At 38.0% G+C, this 17,488-nt stretch overlaps 2 protein-coding genes across 2 annotated transcripts in view; one reads left to right on the top strand and one right to left on the bottom strand.

Moving 5' to 3' along the window:
• Nucleotides 1-12,756, top strand: part of LOC100748926 (insulin gene enhancer protein ISL-1) — a 34,917-nt gene extending 22,161 nt beyond the window's left edge. Inside the window, exons 2-6 of the mRNA XM_003488094.4 lie at nucleotides 2,154-2,340; nucleotides 4,610-4,914; nucleotides 8,804-9,105; nucleotides 9,250-9,456; nucleotides 9,635-12,756. Coding sequence (XP_003488142.1) covers nucleotides 2,154-2,340; nucleotides 4,610-4,914; nucleotides 8,804-9,105; nucleotides 9,250-9,456; nucleotides 9,635-9,871 — 1,238 coding nt within the window. The 3' untranslated portion in view covers nucleotides 9,872-12,756. The remainder of the gene's footprint in view (nucleotides 1-2,153; nucleotides 2,341-4,609; nucleotides 4,915-8,803; nucleotides 9,106-9,249; nucleotides 9,457-9,634) is intronic.
• A 542-nt stretch (nucleotides 12,757-13,298) lies between these two features.
• On the bottom strand, nucleotides 13,299-17,288 carry LOC100744485 (sorting nexin-4). Its single transcript, XM_003488057.4, has 10 exons — nucleotides 17,070-17,288; nucleotides 15,977-16,083; nucleotides 15,615-15,831; nucleotides 15,432-15,537; nucleotides 15,222-15,331; nucleotides 15,022-15,159; nucleotides 14,645-14,855; nucleotides 14,431-14,563; nucleotides 14,209-14,323; nucleotides 13,299-14,125 (listed from the first exon to the last, which is right to left on the bottom strand). The coding sequence occupies exons 1-10, from the start codon at nucleotides 17,145-17,147 to the stop codon at nucleotides 14,075-14,077; spliced, it is 1,266 nt and encodes a 421-aa protein (XP_003488105.1). The 5' UTR covers nucleotides 17,148-17,288; the 3' UTR covers nucleotides 13,299-14,074.
• Between the last annotated feature and the right edge of the window lie 200 nt (nucleotides 17,289-17,488).

Raw genomic sequence — 17,488 nt, 5'->3', positions numbered from 1 at the left:
GCGACGCGACGCGACGCGACGCGACGCGACGCAACACAATGAGAGTAAGAAACGCGTTTCGCGTTTAGGTTAGGCTTCGCGGTCGAAAGGAAAGAAGCTGCGCGCCGACTCGATGGTTTCAGCCACGGAGATCTGGGCGGAGTTTCGAGCTACCGAGCTGAAAGTGCACCGCCCAGCTTCGTCCCCTGTTCGTCCTTCTGTGTTCACCATTCCCCTCTACGGTGATTCCCACCCTTGCCAGGATTTCTTTCGCGGTTCGCGTTCCTAGCGCGCAAACGCACCCCGGCATATAGCCACAAACTTCAGATAGATGCGCGCCACCAGTGGACCAGCCACCGTTGCACCGCGTCTACTTACGCCCGGCCCGTTCTTTCCCATCCTTTTCCCCTTTTCGTCCTCCCTCCTTGTCCATCATCGTCACTGGCATCCTTTTTCGATCCGACTCGATTCGTTCGAATCGCATAGCCAAATCTATACAAAGACAAAGAGAGAGAAAGAGAGAGAGAGAGAGAGAGAGCTTTTACGATGTTCGAATGTATCGAGGTAGAAGGACGCGTTTTGCTGAATATTCGTAGACGAGGAAGAAGTGGATGTAAAAATTTCGTCAGGAATAGAAAGTTAACGAAGGACGTATTTTCCATGTCAATTACGTACGAACGATTTCAATAATCTCAGAACGAAAGAAACGATATGAACGACGTTTAACGATCTCGAGTCTCCTTCCCACGAAGGATTTATTTTTATCGTGCCACCCGTTGTACAAGCGACTCGCGAGGGTAAATCAGATCTCTGGCAAACAATGGGCTTCTCTTCGTATTCTTTTGTTCCCGTCTGCGCGTTAAAACTTATCAATAGCCTTTCGGTGAAATCTCGACTTGCCCGCTTTTTGCGCGCGTCTCACTCGCCGAAACAAAAGATGATGACTGTAATTTTCGCCGCACAAGTGTCTGCATTGGCAGCTGAAACGACGCGACGCCAGCCTACGTGTTTTCTGTGCCGCGACAATGCAACGAAAGCGGAGGAAGCCAGTTGTCCGTGGACGCTTCGTTCGAAAGCGCGTCCATTCAACGATGCTAGTTAGTTTACGGAATCGTTTCTATATCTCTACGATTGACAAGATTTCAACGTATTCGCGTGGACTGTGCTTGTAAATACGCAATACGAACGATTCAATGCCAAGCACGCTTTTCTACTCAAACAGAAACACGCTTCGCAACTGGAAGTAGTATCGATAATAATCTCCGCTGATTCGACACCTTGAGAAACCTATTTTAATCGCGATAATTTTCCCATAGGATTCTGTACTATTTTCTCGCGAAATAAAGGAGAACGTACGAATCGCGCTGAAATTCTGTTCCTTCGTAAGCAAGACGTGGCTAATAAGTCCCGGAAAGAATAAACGCTAGCTGTTACGCTTAATCGACAGTGTGATCCGATTATCCTGTGATTGACTACTCGAAATTTCTTCGTGTTTTGACGACTTGATGTCGTTATTAGCAACGATCTTGTCGCTGATGCTTACATACCCGATAGACAGCCTGTTATTATCGAGTTGGCGAACAAACGAAACGAGCATTAATTATGCGTTCAATCGACGTATAATCGATATAATTGATGGACAACGCGATTGCTGTTACCCGAGATCGATCGTATTCTTTTACCATTACATTTAATATTTCGCAAAGAAGCGAACGTACTACTTGGACGAATACGATGCGACTGTCAGTGCTCGTGCGTTTGAAGCTTCGGCTAAAGGATCCTACGTACCTTATTCGATGAAATCTAATTCGATGATCGAAAATGGGAATAAGGTCAAGCGGAGAGAAATTTCACTGCAAAATTAATTCCACGTTAAACGAGACCGTTCTCAGTATTTTACAACGTTACGTAATTATATACGCTGTTGAGTAAATATTTAATTACCGTTAAATTATTTGGCGAGAATAATTCCATTTAAACGCGCAAGAGGATTCATCCCGTACTTGTTCTCTCGAGTATTTGTAAAAATTAATCAACCGTTTGGAATATCGTTTTGTCAATTGCGAAATTTTAGTCGTACGCTGTCCTGCGTCTTTCGATACACGCCTGATAGTTGCCTAATTGCACACTGCAGGGAAGCTATGTGTTTGTAACGGAAGTAATTTGTTTTGCAGAGAGCACAAGTTCGCATTGCGTGGGATGCGGCGGTCGAATTCACGACCAATGGATCCTGCGAGTTGCACCAAATCTGGAATGGCACGCCGCCTGTTTAAAATGCGCGGAGTGTCAGCAATTTTTGGACGAGCACTGCACTTGCTTCGTACGAGATGGGAAAACTTATTGTAAACGCGATTATGTCAGGTAAGACGTTGCCTCGATTACGTCGTTGGTTATATCTTTGACACGCCGATTTCCTTCTTTTCATTTTCCGCTCATCTTTCCGTAATCATCGACAAATATTATCTGTTTTTTACATACGATAAACCTTCTAACCGCCAGTATTATTTCTTTTTGTAACTCTAAGCTGTTCGGAGAATTTCGCATAACTGGACAGTCGAACAAAATTTGTACGATTAAGAGTGCGTTATTTTCGACTAAAATGAGATAGAGGAACTTGGAAACCGATGGCATTCTCTCGCACTGCACTCGCTCGTGGCCATTCGCTCTTTCCGATGCGCGTTCGCCAACACCGAGATCGGGGAGAAATAAAAATAGAAAAAAAAACGATGCAACAGGACGAGCGAAAAGAAGAAGAAGAAGAAAAAAAAGAAAGAAAAGAGGAAAATAAGAACTGACAAGACGTTTTTCTCCGGAGTATTTTTATCTAACATACACGAAGTAGAAACTACGGTCTGCACGCGAGGAAATGCATCCGCAACAAAAAGCGTGGTTCACACGTGGTTGCCTCGAATTTACGCGATTCAACGTAGTATTTCGTTTCACCACGAAACTCTCGATTCCAAGTTACGCTAAAAATGTATACAATGAAATTTCTGATTTCAACGTAAGAGCGTACAGTAGCTAAATGTGTCCTTATTCCACTCGTCGCGTGACGCTTGCCGATCGTTCGAATCTCGGTTCACCCTATTTTTGTTTTTAAAGTTCGTTTCGCCGAACGATACTTTTGCAACTCTTTGATTTATTTATTACAGCGGAAAGTTAAAACGTATAGAAGTTTCGAAACTCGGGAAAGTGGAAGAAGGCGCGAGCGAGGGATGTAACTCGAAGCGAAAACGCGTTCGAATCGATGCTGGAAATCGGATGAAACGATATGCCGTTTTCAATGCAATTCGAAACGAATGGCGAGAAGAAAGACAGAAGTTTTTAAAACTCGCAGCATCGATCGACACGAATTCCCCCCGCGAAGACGCGAACATGTAGCAAATATTTTTCTGGCACGGGGACAGGCGGTTTATTTGCATTGATCCATCGAACGTCGAAAAGCGTCCGAAACGAAGAAGAAGACTGGCATATCCGGTCGACGCGGATTTGCCAGGGCTGAGCGACACCGATGACGCCTGTTTGTTGTTTCTGTCGCCTCGTACGAAAAGTCGAAACAACCGTGGGGTAAAACGTTTCCTTCTGGGTGTTCTTCGACGCACACGTCCTTGAGTAAATTTGGTTGTCGACGGATGGAAAGTAACACAGCTTAAAATTACACGTTAAAAAAGTTTTGCCGTGATTCAATCTGTTTCGATGTTACAACCACGTTGTAACACAGTATCGACGGAGCACGCGTTCGCGTTATCGATCTTTCACGAAATAATCGCAATTAATTTTTCGCTAAAACGATTTTCTACGATTTTACGTTCTACGCAAAAATCACCGCTGTGATATTATCAATGACGAGTAAATTATGAACGAAACTTGCTGATATAATTACTGGAACAACTGATAATTAACCAACCACGTAGCATCAGGATGGAATTATCTATCGCATGAAACTTTTTATTAATAAAATTCGACAATTTAGAAAGCACCGCTAATGAATGCAATTTAGTTCGTTCGGTTTCTCCGAACGAAGTGCTGCAGGCAAGCACAATTAGCTTGAAAACCGATAATTAACTGCTCGATCCGGCAGCCGAGTAAAATTTCGCGGAATTATACGTAGAAGTCGATGCAAATGGAGACAATAAATAAATTTACCGGTAAACTTACCTAAAAAAAAAAAAAGGTGATAATTTCAATTTTTATATTTAGCGGAATTAGTGGGATTTCAGATGTTTGGCGCGAGTTAGGATAAATCCTGCGATCTATTGTTACATCAGGTTTAATCCGGTTTTTAAAATCCTTCATCTCTTAACACCAATTTGTATACCTGTTTTTCCGTTACTTTCATACCGATAATTATTCGCTCTATCGCAACGTGTTCCTTATTACCGATCCTCGTTACTAACACCTAACAGCCGAAAGAAAAATAATTATCTAGGGCAACTTACTTTCTCCTACAACTGACACGTCGCGGGCTTTCCACAGCTGTCGTTAATTCGTTATCGATTTTGTACATGTTTTCGGTAATATTTTAGCCAGACGTGTAGCTAATATCAAAGCCTATACCGAGAAATTACGAGAGAAACGCGATCGGAAATGAAATTGCGAAAGAATCGTTAACACAGAGAATTCGTTTCAGATTGTTCGGAACAAAGTGCGACAAGTGCAGTGAGTGCTTCAGCAAAGACGACTACGTAATGAGGGCAAGAAGCAAAATTTATCATATAAAGTGCTTCCGATGTTCAGCCTGCATGAGGCAGCTAGTTCCTGGCGATGAATTTGCCTTGAGACAGGATGGCCTCTTTTGTCGACACGATCACGACGTTCTCGAGGGTGGGAAACTCTGCTCGGGGCCTGGTGGTGTTCCTGGAAGCGAGAACAACAACAACGCGTCCCTTATGAATAATAATCATCATTTGCACCCCAACGATGGCTCGATATCAGGTAAAGAAACTTCTGTCTCTTTCGTCGTTTTCGATCTACGCGACAGGAATGCACGTACGATGAAATTATTTTCGCACCAAGCACGAACAACGAGCGATACTTGATCGCGATTAGGAGGAATCGGTACTGTGATCTTCGAAATTATTAATAATAATTCGTGTGATTGTGCGAATAATCATCCTACGATGTTAAAGATGCTACTAATTTTGTAACAAGAGCGAAAGATTGGGAATCTGTAAACTACAATTTCACTGATGTTAACGCTTTCAAGCTTGCGATGGCCACCAACGCGTTGTCGAGTGCAGGCCAAATATCGATGTCTTGATATTTTGTAACACCACGTTGATGTCACGCGGCAAACCGACCCTTCGCGTAAACTTTAGAAAGATGAAATTTTTAGCAAAAAAAAAAAGAAAGGCCAGTGACTGGTTAACTTTGGGAGTAAATTTATGCGGACAGCAAAGTGTTAATACCAATTATAAACGATAACATTAAACACATTCGTATTACCATTATTAGCAACCTAAAAGATTAACCCGATGACAAAGTTCGGCAAACGACAATTTGACGGGATAACGGTACCGTGACTTTTATCGCGTCGACAAATGAGCGTAACCTATTTGCGGATTACATTGTCTGGACACGGGCTACCAGGGCACAAAGAGCAAATTTGCAAAAGGGACTTGGCTCGAGGGGAAGCTCAAAGGGCCCTTCCGATGCAACGCTGTTGTATTAGGATCACCGGTCATAATTAGGTGTTGATAATTGAAGCCTTTAAGACCCGAAAGGCTTGACCACTTCCCTCCTACGCGGCCGGATTACACAGGATTAGCGTTCCTCCAGCTAGTCCTAATATACGAGCACACACTGTCTGGAGATCGGTTGGATTAAAATATCTAATAAGGCTCGCGAGCAGATAGTAACTTAATTATATCGACGCTGTTTATTTCGTGCAACGTCCACGAATTCACAAATATAGTTTAACGAGATCTAACAGAATCTAAAGGCGACTAGCCGATTTAGCGATAGACGGATAAGCTGGATGAAGGTATCTGACGGCGTGAAAATTGTCAAAACTGTTAGTTACGGCTAGCGGATGTTTGGAAAAAGGGTTGTATCTCCGAATCTAACAGATCGTTCTCCTTTCGATGTCGTTTCTAAACGGTTAGCAAATTCGTGAAGAAATTCATGGAGAAAAATCCGAAGATTTGCGACAGTCACATAGAGAAACGTCAGAAGTGGCGATGGCTTATTATTTATACATGGCCGCGTCTACTATTACTAATTCATTATTTACACGTAGCGACGATAAATTATATTTGGACGAGGATTCTAACGACGTGGTACGAAGCTGGTTAATCGGTGATAATTGAAAATTGCGTAGTACGGGACACAGGGCGTAGCTGAAACGTTCACTTCTAATTCTCGCGTAAACAATTTCATGGAGGAGCGGCGCGAGCCGCGTATTTTCCATGATGTTTGTCACTTGGCTTCCTTATGGAAATGGTTGCGCCTAAACCGTCTTTTCCCGATGCACGAAGCCCACGGGCCACGCACCGGCGACGGCAGTGGTTTGACAACTCTTTACAGGGGAACCGAGGTGTCAAATGTAGCACCTCTCTGCCAACTACCGTGGCACATAACTACGCACGATCTCCTTCATTTCTTCTTTTTATTTATGGACGTTTATTCAACTTTTTTTCCCCAACCTCCGTCCGGGAGTCGCGCTTCCTTTTTCCTTAGTTTTAATGGACGGACCATCTACGAATTCACGTACACCGCCGTTGGATATCGTTGCTCGTTTATCGTTACGATTTTATGCCTTCGAAAGAAACGCGGATTACTATTTTTCTCAGTTGGCTTTTATCCTTTCATCGATGATCGAAGCTTCGAATTAATCAACAAACATAAACGTTTTCTACAAAGTATAACGTAAAATATTCTGATTATCTATTATATATTTCTGACGAGTTAAGAATTAGCCAAGAATCGACCAATCTTCTTTTCGACGCGAGCAAGAAATTTCTCCTTCTTCGTGGCATATTCGGACAGTAAATTCTCGCATTAAACAAGCAACGCCGTGAACACCGCCATTACCCTTTGAACCGTTCGCGATTAGCAAACTATAATAAATGCCGCAAAGTGGTCTTTAATTATAATCAGTCTCATTCTTGCCGCCGATTTCTTCCAGCGTTTTCTCGTCCACGAGTACCTACTACTCTCCAATCATTTCGACTTCTCTCTCTCTCTCTCTCTCTCTCTCACACACACTCATTCTTTCGGAAACGCGGTTCTGCCTTTGTGACCGCTTATTTGGTTAGGACGCAAAAATAGACGCAGGATTTCGTTTGCTCGGTTGCCTTTTCGTCTTACCGTCCGCAAACATTCGAAATTCGCTTTCGTGCGGCTACCAAATCCTTTCGAAGGACACCGCCAAGGAAACTGGATCCTTATCGCGGCACGAGTTACTTATTGCTCGTTAATTGGGAGTTAATGAAATTCAACGTTCGTCCCTCGTCCAGCCGTTTACATATGGGTTTCGCTGTTTGGTCGGCTAAAAAGTGTCCGAAAGGTTCGTGCTTCTTCTTCTTCTTCTTCTTCCTCTTCTTCTGTTTCTTTCTTTTTCTTTTTCTTTCTGGTGAAGTCGCTGCGAAGGAGTCGTTTACTGATCGATGAGACTAACAAGGGAGCTGAGCCTGAAAAATCGAAAGCTCCTCCTTTTCCTTTTAGTATCCTTCGTCGGTTTGCGAAGAGGTTCGACATAAATATCGGACAATTTCTATTTGCTCGTCCGATGATAATGAACGAGATAAAGCATGTAGTACATGGATATGGGGTGTTGATGAATTTTCTCTGCATAGAACATTAGTTTAAGGGTAGAACGAGATCTTGGGCTGCGCGTGTACGAGTTGCGAGAGCTCGGTTTTTCCTCGTTCTCAGTGAATTATTTTTTAACAGCTTCCAACAAAGACAATGTCGATTATACGAATCGGTATCTCCCTTTCTTTCCGATAATTCTTTCGATATGTCGAAAGTATTTGGACGAAATCGTTCTGCAGCGGACACTCTCGATTCGCGTACGATTCTTCTAAAATTTTCTGCAAATCGAAGCACAGTTTCATGTAAACTGCCGTAATCCAAACAGCGTCGACGCTCGAAACTTTTCTCGATCGCAGTCGATCTTGCGAAAACGTTACCGAAGACCTTTCCGATCTTTCTTGTCGGACCTGGTACCGATCACGGAATCGTCGCCAAAGTTTGCTCATCGACAATATTGTCTCTGGCCTCTCGGATAGTCAACAGGCATTCGTCTCAGCGTTCTCCATCCGCCATGCTGTACCACTATCCGGATCTCCCATTAGCTGGCGAAGAACGTTTTGCAGGACCGGTTAGGACGATAGTCGCAGCTGGACATTCTACTCTGCATTCTCCTGATTTAGTCGAGCTACTCTTCCCCGAGAGTTGGCTTTTTTCCAAACAACCGGCGAATCGGTTCGTGCAATAGCCAGTGGAAGCAAACAACGGAATCGCCATTCGTTTCGGCCTTTCCTTCCACTTCTTGAATTATTTCTCTCGTTATCGCGCTTCTGCCTCTTGGTATTTTATTCGACTATCGAAGAAACTTTTTACGCCTCGATTCGATCTACCAACGATACGTGAACGCGATTCGATTTATTCGTAACGACCACGACGCTTACGATAGAAAAATGTATTTATCTAAACGATACGAAAGTAGGTATATGTATAAAAATTACGATAAAAATTTCGAAAATTGTGCTTGGTACAGTGACGAAAGCGAGAGAGAAGGAAAAAACTAAGCGAAACTGCGGTAGAAAAATAGAGGCCGGAAAAATCGAGGTGAGTAATCGTGACGTTGATTTGTTCGTAGATTCCGGGTCTGAAAGCGGGTCGCACAAAGCTGGCGTGGGTGGTACTCGAGGATCGGGCGGCCATAAAAGCGGCGGCGGTTCTGACGGCAAACCAACCAGAGTTCGCACTGTTCTAAACGAAAAGCAACTACACACACTTAGAACTTGCTACGCCGCGAATCCGCGGCCGGACGCGTTGATGAAGGAACAATTGGTGGAGATGACGGGGTTGAGTCCACGCGTGATAAGGGTATGGTTCCAGAACAAACGGTGCAAGGATAAGAAGAAGACGATCGCCATGAAACAACAGATGCAGGAAAAGGTTGGCATTCGAGTTTTCGCATTTCGCTATTATCGCTTTCGATAAAGACGAATGTTTAAAGCGCGCCGATCCACGATGTATCGTTTCTATTCGTTGTCGTACTTCAAACCACGATTTAACGAACGAAGATGTTCTATATTTCAGGATGGCCGTAAATTAGGCTTCGGTGGGATGCACGGAATTCCTATGGTGGCTAGCAGTCCCGTAAGACACGAGAGTTCTATAGGCATGACACCGCTAGAAGTTCAAGCTTATCAACCACCGTGGAAAGCCCTTTCGGATTTCGCCTTACACACCGATTTGGAGAGGTTGGATCCTAATACTCCTTCTTTTCATCATCTGGTGTCGCAGGTAATTATCGTAGACATATTTCAAATAAAGAAAAAGTATCTGGTATCGATCTGGTATCGTCTACGAACGTCGATAGCGTTTAGGAGCGAATGGCATATTCCTATATCGAAGCGAACATGTGCAGTAACGTGTTGCACGATGCGATATATCCATAGGCGATTAATATAATTCATTTCAGATGCATGGTTACGATCTTCACAGCGGACCACCACAATTACCACCGCCAGGCATGCTTGGTGGACCGATGAACGATGGCGGAGGCGGCGGGGGTGGTGGTTCTTTGCCACCCCCCGGCCCACACCATCCCAGTAGCGGCGGCCCAGACATGGGGCAACACCCTGATAGCACGGATAGCTATGTAACTTACCTCGAAAGTGACAGTGACTCTCTTCATCACGATACAGGAAGTCCATAGTGTTGTGCAGTGTGGCCAGAACGAAAGTGTCCGCTTTCTTCGTGGTCTTCTTTCAATAAGTGCTTGAAGAGAATCGTAGTCTGCGAGAACAAATAGGACGATTACGGATGGCTGGAAACGAAACGAAATTTGCGTTATTAAATTGCGGCTTTTTGTGCAAGGAAACCTGACCCTTTCGCGCTTAATTTTATAATCGGAGAAGAACGCGTGTGAAACGTTGTTTAATCGAGAGAAAATCATCCCTTGTGAGACGAATTGGTGTAAAAATTCGGTTTAACGACGTGCCAGGGTAACCTAGCCATAGATTAACTGAATCCTTCGATAAGGCTAACGTTAAAATTATTGATCGACCACGCGACTGTCACGTTGCGTGGAAAGTTTTGAATTAGAAGAATTCGACAGAAATGTTGCGTTTGATTAGTATTATTATTATTATTATTATTATCATTATCGATTGTTTTTCGAAATTACCGTCGATCGATTAAAAGACAAATTTGAATTTCCACGCGTAAGGGTTAAGAGATATTGTCGTTTTCGATAGAAACAAGCAAATTAGAGGAACGATATGATTTGCAGAAACATGAGCTTAAAACAGCGGAACGAGAGAACAGTTATTTAAATTGCTATTGTTGTGTCGACAGAAACAATCGAAAATTACTGTACGATCTGTAAAAAAAGAAATACGTATCCGAAGAACTCTGATTAATTTTTAGAGCGAATAAATAAACTTAATCATTATTTAACGTAAGTATGTATTATTTTATCCGATCGTAGTTTCGTGCTCGATATTTCGTAATTAAACATTTGTGTCGTGAACGAGAAAAATTCGATACGTAATGAACGCATTCGTTCGCGAGAAATCTCAGGTAGGATATGTATAATGATTCATGAACGATATCGACGAGCGGATTTGTCGATTGGAATAATTGCTCGTTTGTTACGGAACGGTAATGATATTTAACGGAACAGGCGAACAAAGTATGTGAAATACTGCGCCAATATTTTCGAATGAAATACACCCGTGTAAAAAATCGATTTCTTCGCGAAACTGACAGTGAGTAATCGAATAATTGCGAATTAAGGAGAAATTTTATCATGATTATTGTCATTTCTAAAGCATGCGAAAGGAGATTGCAATAAAAGACGATCAAACTGATTGTATGTCGAGTTGATTTTACCATTGTATCGATGTCTTTGAACGAAATTCACCCTTATGCACTGAAATTGTATTGAATTGATAAAATTGTGATCGACGAATTTCATGATGAATATGAAAAGTGTATTTATTAATTATCGTTTAGGTACATAGGATTATTTAACTATTTAATAAATTGGAAAGGCGATTAATTCGTTTGTTTATTCTTTATGCAATTTCAGTGTATTGTTCATGGGTGAAGGGGTGCAATAAGTATAACACATTTTCTTAGGTCAAGGTATCGCATTAACATCGAAAGATATTAATGCTTTGGAATTGAATGAATCGATTAAAAGTGGTCAAAGGTGTATCTGAAACTCTGTTCTGCGCCCAAGTACAGTAATTTCATTGAGGAATGATGATTCAATTGTCCGCGATAGCTTTTTTTCCGAATGTCATTTCAGCCAGTTCGAACGACCAAAGAATGCTTTTATCACGATAGAAAGACGAAAACGAAAAGAAAAGGACGAAGCAGTGTCATCAACAGAGTTGGACAAATTTGTAAATCGCCGTATATAAAAAGTAAGAATTGACGTGGAAGAATTTACACTGATAGATAAAATGTTTACTTCGATAGCTTTCTTCTAGTAATATAATCTTTCTTCTTTTGAATTGCGGTACACTTTTTACGACATAAATTATTTTAAGCAACGGAATAATTATTAAACATTAATTTCTGCAACAGAAAGACTAGGAGGAACCATTACAAATTCCTCGATCACAAATTTTACGTAACAAACAAAATAATATTTGTCGATCGATCTAACCAAATCGATATATCAAAAAAGCAAGTTACTTTAAAATTTATTACATAATACCTTATTTATTGTGTATAACTTTTTAATTACCTAAATCATACTTGAAAGAACTTCTAAGACTATCGGTGACAAACATTCATTCAAATAAAATGTATTTTATCGGTTGCAAGAAATATGTATCTATACACTTACCTACATGATTTACTGATTATCAGCCATTTTTATTCCAACTCGTACAACTTATCGTTGACACTATTTGCAACAATTAAAAATTTCCAAATATGACAAAGTTTATTTTTAATATCTATTGTATTATCTATTACAAAATAAGAAAACAGGTTATATCGTACTTTCCAACTCTGTTCCTTCGTCCGCGTTGTTGTGAAACAGAAGTGAACGACTGTCACACTGTAAATATAGTTGTGTCCACTACATATAAATTTGAATCATGATGTACCGTCAGACGCAGCTAATTCATAATATTGATTACACGAATAGCCGAGTTATGTATAAAGGATTAAAAAAAAAACATAAAAAATGCAAGTAACATTGACGATAGCGCATTACCCCCTGATTTATGTTGTAACAAATCATATTGTAAACGCAGGTACATATGTACATTCGATTAATACCAAAGTGTGCGAAACTTCATGTGAACACGGAAACGCACTGAATTGTATTGTAAATATCGCCTCTAACCCTCCCCTTCCTCCTGACCCTAACCTCGTTGTCGCTAATTAGTGGTTCGTTTTAGTGGTGATTCGTTTAGATGTTTGTATAGAATCGTTCCATCACCGCTCCTCTCGTAATGTACATGTTTTGAAAGGGAGAACACCGTAGACCTAACATTTTCGTAATCTATTCGAATCGTCTTCGAATTTGTATAATATTTCTATACCGGCGCACACGTAATAAACTGTCCAATTAACTTATTTGTCTTCCAATTAATTCACAACCTTTTCTTCAATTTCTCTCTTTATATCTCGAAACAACTTGATTTTATAACATTCAAAACGTATAATAGAGATAACAATAAATACTTCCATTAGCAAGATATTTCGTAGCAATAAAAGATCATAATGTTGTCTCATATATTTTATTTAAATTACTAGGAATTTCTTGTACAATTAATTGTCGCCAAAAGTATTACAATAAATTTTGTTCAAGCTAATTGTTCATTACAAACAACATTAATTATTCGTTATAAATATTGTATATATTAGATATTTAATGAAAAAAAATATATAATTTATCATATTTAGTGTTATTTAAATTATATTATTGATTTTAAGGAGTATTAATGAGCAAACATACGTATAACGTACATATGTTGTGTGATGTACCTTTAAACATATTGATTACACCTAATTGAAATAAAATTTAGGAAGCTAAATCAAGAAAAAATTGTTTTCTTTATCGAGTAAGACAAGAAATCAAGAAAATTGTTATTGTTATAGAGGAATTACTATAAAACTTTAACATTGGTATAATAGACATCCATTGATTTTAGATGCAGAGTACATTGCAAAATGTATGACCTAAATAAATTCTATTGAAAACTGAAAAACAGAAGAAGAGAAAAATTAATATACAATTTAAACTACCGTACTATAATATACCGAACCAGGTATATACGTAGAAAACATAGTTATTCAGACGTAGAAAATAGTATTTCAAATCTTAAATTTGTATCATTTATCAATGAGATTAAGGCTCCTAAGTATTACGAAAAATAAATGCAACAATTGTATCGATAAATGAGATACAATCCGGGATTTAATCGACGTCAATGAAATTCAAGCCTATTGAGCAGATATAAGACAGTGTATAAAAAGTTACAGCAACGATTTTTCCAACTTTCATAACTAACATTCTAGGGATTTCACTTGGTGATTTATATTATATATAAATCACACAGATCTTTACTTATGACAACCCTTAAGTACTGCCTAAACATTCACATAATTGCTTAATTGTATCTTACACATACAACAAGAACATACTAAATACATATAAATATTAAATAATGTTTCACATAACTATGTATATATCCAACATGAATTGTGTGTATATATAATATATATGTATATATAATATTATCTAGTCTAACATTAAATAATAAAAACAATCTTGTACATTGATGTAATAATAAGCGTACAGTATGAGTGAGCTTACAATTATAGGAATGTATATCGCACGAAAGATGTGGAACAATTATTGTTCTTTGTCAGTTTCAATAAGAAAAGATTTTTATGGCATACTTTCCAGACAACCCTTGATATGCTGCCAAGCTTGCAATCCCTGTAATTATTTATAAAAACATTGATTCATCTGTACAAAGATGGGTAGTAAATTAGTTAAATAATAATATGCAAAAATGTTACCTTTCTAGCAAGTTTAAATTGTAAAATGCAGTAAGCTGCCAAAATTTCTTTTAAATCTACCACCTTTTGGTGTTGAAATCTTTCAATGTCCATCATTGCTTTAATAGAGAAAGACCTAAAAACATTACATGTAAAATATAGAGAAATGTATTATACATAGTTTCATAGTATACTTTTTACATGCTATAAGTATGTGTAAAATATTTGATTAAAATATATTACTTTAAATCTTCATCCACCCGCTTGACCGCTTCTTCGTGTTGTGCAATCCTTTGTTCTAACTGTAGCATTTTTAATTCACGAACTTCTTCTGTATCCACAGATACAAATAATCTTGACATTAAACCAGATTTACCTGCAATAATAAACTGCATTAGCTCTAAAAATTCCCATATTTGTAAATTGAATGGTAATAGTACTTAGTATAATTTAAAACCTTGTATAATTTTTTCTTTTTGTTCAAACGCTGTGGTTAGAGCATCATGAGCTTCATCTTTGGTTAACTGTAAAGCTTCTCTTCGTTTAACAACTGCTTGTAACGCAGAAGCACCAAACAACCATTCTTTCAACTGATCTGCTATTAGTTCCTCTTCTTCGAGGGTTGTATCTATCGTAGCTGCTAATGAATCCAAGTAGTGACCCGATTTCTAAGAAAACAGGTGCTGTAATGCAGTGCGCTTTGCAATATATATACTTGTAGCATAATTCCATTATGTTTTATCATTTAGAAATTTCTTGCAAAAATTGGTAATTATAATGTTTCTAAAGATATAAATGTTAAGAAATATTTATAATATATATAAAATTGAATACCTGTAGCCCATCACCCATTTCTCTTTCTATGGCACTCCATTCACTAAATACACGACCATAATTTGCATGTAATTTGTACAAACTGTGTTGTTTTTCTACAAGTCGCGCACGTACTCGAAGAACATTACATAAATTATTCTGAAATATTAAATGGATACGTACTACTATAAAAGTTTACTTTTTCTCAATGCTGAACATACCTGAAGTTCAATTCCATAGTTTTTGATTGTTTCAAATCGCTTATCTGGTTTCCTTAATCGCACTGCTACGCTCAGTGCCTTTAATTTTGATTCTACTAATTGCAAATAACCTATCATAAAACATTAATAATTACAACACTCATTATAAATGTATAAATAAATAATGATATAAATAGATAATAAGATAGATACTTCTTTGACAGAATGTACCTGTTTCTTTAATGCTTTCCCTCCAACCATCCTTTTGTTGCAAAAATCCCATGAAATGCTCATCACGAGACAATATAGGATGCGAGGCTACCCTCAATAGGAAATTCTTAGAAATACATTTGTTATAAATATCAAATACATATTTTCAAATAAAGAAGCAACGAGTAAATGTAAATAGTATACCTCAAGACCAACTCTTCGTCTGTCAACAAAATCTGGATCGAATGTATCAGTGGTAACCTTTTGCCATGCATATAAAACTTTTTTTTCTGGTAATGGAGGCAGTACAATATATGGATAGGAAATTTCCAAATAAGCTCGGAGTAGTTCAAATTCTGTGTATCGACGCCATAGAGAACTTATTTTGGTGAGTGCACCTTTAAAGCCTGGATCTGTAATTCTACAATAATATTTAATATATATGTATATATTTCATAGATGTTAAAGTAACTTTTGCAAAGAGAGACAATTTAAAATTAAATGTACACAAGCTTGAAACATCCACATTTTAACTTTATTAAGTAAAGAATAATAGGTTCACTTACTTAGTCTCAATGAGGTAGACTGTATAAAACTCTCTTAAATTCAATGCTCCATTTGCACGCTTTTCGGTTTCAACTATAGAGATTTCCATGTGATCAAGCAATACATCCTAATATAGAACATAAATAATGAATTTAAGGTATAAAAATACAACTGTTTTATTTTTTATATTATATAATTTATGAAAGTAGATTTAAAGAAAAATGACAAGTACAAATAAATAAAACCTATGTAAACAATTATTAACAAATATTAATAACACAATTTATTTTTAATATTAAGAATCAAAATTAAATCATATTCAATTAATACAAGGAAAACAAATGAACTATTTTATATTTATTAAGTTTCAAAATTAAAAATAAAAAATTTTATAATTTGCATTATTATCATTAATTACTCAATAAAATAATATCTTGCAATAATATCTGAATTTAAATTGGTTGCATGCTAATTCAAGACATCATAGGTTTAAATATCTTTCACAAACGCGTATGTAGATACCGCCAACACTAGTATAGTGGTACTCAAACGGATAATTCATGACCTACTTTGATGCTTCTTCAAATAAATTAAGAAATCTGTATTTTCTACTGTAATAATGCAAGTAATTTCTTTTAAGCGATCTAGTATCATTTATTTTATACATATTATACGTTTAAGTAACACAAATTTATAAAAATTGTTTAAAGCTAATTTATACAACGAAGGTGTACTAGAAAATTTGACATATTAAAAAAATGTAGCATAAATTAAACAATAGTCAAAACATAGATATAAGTTATTAAAAGCAAAACTAGAAAATAAGGTCAATAAAAAAATAAGAAATTTAGAACAACAATAACAAAACATGAGAATCACTGCGCGTCACTTCGATTCTTTCGCAATATACATACGTATTCTGTGCAATTATCTAATGCTTCTTTAACTTAAACAAATATAATTTCACAGTAATTTAACTTTGCACAAATATTACGATAATCATAATACCTAGAAACCCGTTCAAATAAGAACGTGTTTAAAAATTATAGCTTCGAACGACGTATTGATTTGGCGGACGAATTGAAATGGTCAACTATTCGAAGAGTTTCTTACCTCCTTTTGTGTCTCCATAGTAGTCATGTTTGCGTTTGACTCCCTCTGATAATTCCCGTTCTGAAACACTTCTTCCATGATTCTGTATCGGCCTAAAAATCTACGAAGCGGCAAAGGAACTTCGAAGCCTTTCACATCACGTCCACTTTCTCCATTACTGACACTGTCACTTTATTCAATAGAGCGCTGTACGTTGCAGCAGGTTAAATTCCCTTTAAAACGTTCAATAACGACTCACTAATCCGTTTACGAAAATATTTCGTTAGTTCCATTAACATTTTTATTGTAATCTCAATAATTCATTCGTAGTATAAAGAATTCGTTTAAACATATTTACATCCTGCAAATAACAGCAACTCACGTAGTTTTCGGTAGTGCTCTAGGGAATTTTAAGAAGTGCGTCGAAGTCGAAAGTTTTC

This window comes from Bombus impatiens, unplaced genomic scaffold (assembly GCF_000188095.3).
Source record: "Bombus impatiens unplaced genomic scaffold, BIMP_2.2 scf_0217, whole genome shotgun sequence".
In the NCBI taxonomy this organism is placed as follows: domain Eukaryota; kingdom Metazoa; phylum Arthropoda; class Insecta; order Hymenoptera; family Apidae; genus Bombus; species Bombus impatiens.
This window is presented reverse-complemented; position numbering and strand designations above follow the sequence as displayed.